The sequence below is a fragment of the Loxodonta africana genome, chromosome 11, assembly GCF_030014295.1.
Source record: "Loxodonta africana isolate mLoxAfr1 chromosome 11, mLoxAfr1.hap2, whole genome shotgun sequence".
NCBI classification, from domain to species: domain Eukaryota; kingdom Metazoa; phylum Chordata; class Mammalia; order Proboscidea; family Elephantidae; genus Loxodonta; species Loxodonta africana.
In genome coordinates this window covers 4,204,015-4,209,783 of record NC_087352.1, presented here as the reverse complement: position 1 = coordinate 4,209,783, position 5,769 = coordinate 4,204,015, and the positions used below count along the sequence as shown (strand labels likewise).

The following is a 5,769-nucleotide window of genomic DNA, read 5'->3' as shown; positions in this document are numbered from 1 at the left end:
TCTTTCCTTTGGCTTGTTTCTTTTCTGCTTGCTGATTTGTAAGAGTTCATTGGATATTATATGAATTAAGTCTGTTTTTTTCCCCATGTCTGTTTTTTTATAAGAAAAATATTTGTTTTACACAGTTCAACAGGTTTGCCTTTTACTTTACAGTTTCTAGATTTCCAACCTTGGTTAAAAAAGTCTCCTGGTGAGCAGTGGGATGCAGACCCCAAATTCTTGTAAAAAGACCAGACTTAGTGGTCTGACTGAGACTAGAAGGACCCCAGAGGTCGTGGTCCCTAGACCTTCTGTTAGCCCAAGACAGGGACCGTTTCCAAAGCCAACTCTTCAGGTAGGGATTGGACTGGACTATGGAATAGAAAATGATACTGGTGATGAGTGAGTATCTTAGATCAAGTAGACACATGAGGCTATGTGGGCAGCTCCTGTTTGGAGGGGAGATGAGAGGGTGGAGGGGGTCAGAAGCTGGCGAATGGACACAAAAACAGAGAGTGGATGAAAGAGGTGCGCTGTCTCATCGGAGAGAGAGCAACTAGGAGTATATAGCAAGGTATGTATAAGTTTTTGTATGAAAGACTGACTTGGTTTGTAAACTTTCACTTAACCACCAGGGTTTCCAGCCAGGCCTTAGGGGTTGTTAAAAACTTTTCACCCCCTCCTCCCCAACACATGAATGACACCTTAATTCAAATCTGTATATTTCTGTTCAGGCTGCAATTTGGACCTGCACCACCCCCATCGCCATGTTTGGGATGAGGGCCCTTGATGGATACCTGGGTTTGGGGACTCTGGTAGTGGTTAAGAGCTTGGCTGCTGACCAAAAGGTCGGCGGTTCGAATCTACCAGCCACTCCTTAGAAAGCCTTTGGGGCAGTTCTACTGTGTCCTATAGGGTTGCTATGAGTTGGAATTGACTCAGTGGCAATGGGCTTGTTTTTTTGTTTTTTTTGGTTTGGGGGAGCTGAAGATGGGAAATGAAGATGTGGGGATGGTTCTCAGCAGGGGAGGTGACAACTTGGGATTGGAGGGAGGAGGAGATGCTGAGAGTTAAGAGATATGGGATGTTAAGATGCTAAAAAAAAAAAAAAGAAGCCATAAATTGGGGCTGTGTGAAGAAGTCAAAGGTCAGAGGTCATGTGAGGCCAGAAGGGGACTGTGAAAGGCGCTAGAGGACCAAGGATTCAGCATGTGTTAAGGGGATGTGAACCAGCGAAGTCTTCAGAGCAGAGACCAGGGAAGCGCAGAGGCCTCCTTGGGCACATGTATTGGTTCACTCACTCCACAAAGATTTATTGAGCACCTACTATCTCTCAAGCACTGGATCAGGAAGACATGGCCCCTGCCCTCGTGGAGGTCGGAGAATGCAGGGGACATGGCAAACAGTCAGACATTCAAGAACGCGCAAAGGTGTCAAATGAGAAGTCAAGGGCCCAGGCAGAAATGAAGAGGGCTAGGAGGTAGAAAAAAAAATTTTTTTTTTTTTTTAAGGGAACAGGGTGACACTGAGGGGGCAGGGAGACGCTGAGGGGTTAGGGAGCTGCTAAAGGCTCAGGGAGGTGCTAAGGGTTCAGGGAGGTGCTAAGGGCTCAGGGAGGTGCTAAGGGAACAAGGAGGTGCTAAGGGTTCAAGTTGGGGCTAAGAACTCAAGGAGGGGCTAAGAGCCAGGGAGGGGCTAAGGGTCAGGGAGGGGCTAAGGGTCAGGGCATGGCTCTAGGAGGGTAGATGTGGCAGGGTCAGAGCAGGTGTGGGGTCCACAGTCACTCCCTCAGCTGCACAGACACAGAGGAGTCAGTCACCCTTGTCCTCCGCAGCCCCCCAGCCTCCATCCGGTTCTTGGTCTTGTGCATGAAGTGGACGAAGCGCACGCCGGAGCCATAGTGGCGGAATACGTGAGACACCTGTGGCACCCCGGGGATTAGGAAGAAGTACTTATTAGGGACCCATGAATCCCACTTTCCTCCCTCCTCCTCTGTGAACACACGGCTGGGGGTCTCACCTGGACCCAGCGCCCCGGGGGGCCTCTCCCAGAGGTCCGGGGGGCCACATGGTGCTGGGCGATGACAGTGCGTCGGTCCGCAGCCAGTAGCCAGACGTGCAGCTCATAGACACACGAGTCCAGGCGACTGTCCTCATACCTGGGGATGGGGCCCAGGTCTTCAGCTGCGACAGTGCCGCCCCAGTGTCCCAACCCCAAGCCCTGACCCCATTAGCCATTCCACGCATACTCATGGCACCCACTCAGTGCACAGCCCTGGGCTGGCAACCAAGACAGCCCCACATCCTGCCCTCATGGACTCATAGTACAGTGGAGGAGGAGGACATGCCACCAAACAATGACAGCAAGGCTGGGATGGGGAGGCACAGGCAGGAGGCTTGGGCTGGGGCGGGGGAGGCATAGGCGGCGGGGTCAGGGTTGTGACAGGGAAGACAAGGGGAGGAATCAGGCCTTAGACAGGCAAGGCACAGGCAGAGGGGTCCGGCCAGGGTGGGGGAGGCACAGGCAGAGGGGCCCGGCCACGGCGAGGGAGGTGCGGAGAGAGGGCTTGGGAGACACAAGCACTGGAGCACAGCACCTGACCCAGCTGGTGTGGTGGTGATGGGTGACAGGGAAGGCATCTGGAGGAGGCATGTGTATCTGATTCCTAAAGGATAAGGAGGAGCTAGCTTCAAGAATAGAGAGGGATAGGCATCCAAGAAAGAGGGGACAGCTTTGGTAAAGTCCCAAAGACACAAGCAGCTTGCACGTTTTCAAGAAAAGACTCAGAGAGAAGGCGCAGGAGAGGCGGGCAGGGCCAGAGCCTGGAGGACCAGGAGGGTCTTGGTGAGGAGCTCAGACCAGAGGGGAGGCTGGGTGAGGCCTGGGCTTGGGGAGCCCAGTGTGGGGGCATACCAGTCCATGACGGTGATGTCCGGCTGCTCGTCATCCAGCAGCTCCTCCCACAGGCCCTCAGCCAGGAGGTCCACACACTGCTGCTTTACCGTCCAGCTGTGAAAAGAGGGGACCCACTGAGGCCCCAGCTCAGGGAGCAGGAAGCCCCATCATAGCAGTACCTGTGGCACCGCATATGGGTTGCCACATGCTCCCCAGGCACTTTCCAGCCTCAGTTCCATGAGTCCCTTGGAGGAGGCATTCTGAACCCTGCGCTGCAGACGACAAAACCAAGGCTCAAGGTGGGAAGTGGCTTGCCCAAGGTCAAGTAGCAAAGAAGTGGTAGCACTGGGATGTAAACCCAGGTGTGTATGACCTGAGCCACCCAGGTGCACTGTCTGCCACTGTGCGGACAGTGGGTCTGCTTAATGCTGACCTGGGGCCGCTCTTCCTCTCTCAGGGAAAGGGGTGGTGAGTAGTAATAATAACAATAATAGGTGCCATTTATTGAACATCTACTAAGTGCTAAAGCCCCACGTGTGTCAGAGTAGAACTGTGCTCCAGAGTTTTCAGTGGTAGATTTTTTGGAAGTAGGTCACCAGGGTTTTCTTCTGAGGTGCCTCTGGGGGCACTTGAACTTCCAACCTTCCAGTTAGCAGTAGAGTTCATTCACCATTTGCATTTGGGAGCTGGACCCTATGTCGGGTGTTTTATGAGCATTCCCTCCTATGACTAACCCTGTTTGCAGATCAGGAAACTGAGGCCCAGGGAGGCAAAGTCAGGTTCTCCAGGCCCCACAGCAAGGATGGCTGAAGCCGGGATTCAAACCCAGGCCACACTGGCCCTAGCGACTCACCTGCGGTCCCCCTGGAGCTTTTCTGTTCTAATGAACCACCCGCTGAAATTGCCTGGCAGATGGAGGAGCAAAGCGTTAGAACACCGCCATTCTGGAGGACGACCACCCCCCCCCACCACCAAGCGCTCCCTCACCCAGTACTCACCGAGAGTCCCCAGGGGTTGTTGGGTGGGACCAGTACGGGGTGCTGGCTCAGAAATGTTGATGCCTGAAATACGGGTGAGTGGCATCAGGCTTGGCTGAGGTGCCCATCACCCCCGCCCCCGCCCCCACACCCTCACCATTCTCCACCCCTAGTGCCCGACCCGCCAGGCCAGACCAGGATGGCAGAGATGAATGAGTCAGGCCCCCGTCCGGGAGAGCACCCGAGAATGTCGGGGTGGGAGGTGGAGGAGATAGCCTGGGGTGGAAGGGATGGAAGACGGTGGTGAGGGAGTGGGAGGGGTTGTTGGGAGACAGAGGGGCAAAGAGGCCCCAAGAGGAAGAGACATAGAAACATAGGCACAGAGAAAGACGGAGACAGAAAGAAAAATACAGAGAGAGCGTCAACAGGGAGAGAGAGGCTCACTGACAGAAAAGAGAGGGGTGGAGAGATCAATAAAGAGACCGAGAGAGACAAGGAGACAGGCACAGGAGGGAGAGACGTGGAGGCACGGAGGCGGAGAGATGAAGAGACCGACGGTCCAGGGCAGCCGCGAGCTGGGGCCGGCCGCGCACCTTCGGGGTTGGGCGAGCGCAGCAGGTTGCGGTAGAGCGGCCGGCGCAGGAAGATGAGCCGCCAGCTGAGGTGCTCGGGCAGCCGCAGGGTCCCGCCCGGCGGCCCCCACTTCTCCAGCAGCAGCTGCCGCGCGTACGCCTCGGACGGCTGCTCAGTCGCGGGGGGCGCGGGGCGCTCCGGGGCGGCGGGCGACGGCGGCGACGGGGGCGAGGGAGGCGCGGGGGGCTCCTCGAGGCTCCCGTCCTCCTCCATCCCGCTGCCGAGCGTGTGTTCCTCTGCAACCTCAGCCATCCCTCGGGCCTGGGCGACTGTCCCCGGCTCCGCTGGACTGGGGGTTAAAGAGGGGCGGGAGGAGGCGGGGCTCCCCAGCAGGTATTGAAAAGAGGGGCGTGTTGGGGGAAGGATCCCGGCCTCCAGCCGCTCCTCCCTCAGACCCGGGAGTCCGGGCCCCCATTCCCCTCCTCCCTTAGATCCAGGAGTTCCGGCCCCCATTCCCCACCACCCTCAGACCTGGGAGTCTGGGCCCCCAGCCCCCTCTTCCCTCGGACACGAGTATTAGGACTCCCAGACCCCTCCTTTCTCAAACCCAGAAGTCCAGGCTCCCAGAGCCTTCCTCCCTGAGACCCGGGAGTTTGGGCCGCAGCCCCCTCCTCCCTGAGACCCAGGAGTCCAGACCCCCAGCCCCCTCCTCTCTCAGACCCAGGAGTCTGGCCGCTACCCCTCCTCCCTGAGACCTGGGAGTCCGGACCCCCACCTTCTTCCTCCCTCAGACCCAGGAGTTCAGGTCACCAGCCCCCACCTCCCACAGACCCGGGAGTCCAGGCTCCCAGGTTTAGTTTCCAAGGCTTCCTGTCCCAATTTCCCAAGGGCCAGCTGAGGACCCAGGTGCTGGCCCTGGGAGGGGGGTGTGACAAAGGAGCTAATGTCAGGGCTTGGTGCTCACTAATGAGGCCTGTCCACCTCTTTATGATCCGACAAGGCAGCATTAAGAGGTTAATTAAGGAAGACCCCCTCCACCGCTCCAGGCTCTCAGCGGGGGGTAGGGGGGAGTTGGGGTGGGATAGGGAGGTCCTGCTTCTGCCACTTCCTCTCCTGCCTTCACCTGGGATGACCCTGACAGTTCTTGTCCTGGAAGCTAAGGGGGGGAGGTGGGGGTGGAGAGCAGAGAGAGACCTGCAGCCAGAGATGGAGTCAGAGTGGGGGACCCCAGGAAGACCCAGATAGCAGAGAGGGAAGCGGCAACCCCACCCATGTTTTCAGGGTGCCAGTCCCCCTTCCTGGGATGGGCTTGGAAGCCTCCTCCCTCAGAGGTCATGAGGAGTTT

The 5,769-nt window shown here is 57.3% G+C and overlaps 1 protein-coding gene across 1 annotated transcript; it reads right to left on the bottom strand.

Annotated features, from left to right (window-relative positions):
• Positions 1–1,225: 1,225 nt before the first annotated feature.
• Positions 1,226–5,442, bottom strand: NCCRP1 (NCCRP1, F-box associated domain containing). The gene is made up of 6 exons (XM_064293441.1): positions 4,445–5,442; positions 3,873–3,935; positions 3,728–3,779; positions 2,893–2,988; positions 1,999–2,137; positions 1,226–1,900 (listed from the first exon to the last, which is right to left on the bottom strand). Exons 1-6 carry the CDS (start codon positions 4,935–4,937, stop codon positions 1,760–1,762), a joined length of 984 nt encoding a protein of 327 aa, XP_064149511.1. The 5' UTR covers positions 4,938–5,442; the 3' UTR covers positions 1,226–1,759.
• Between the last annotated feature and the right edge of the window lie 327 nt (positions 5,443–5,769).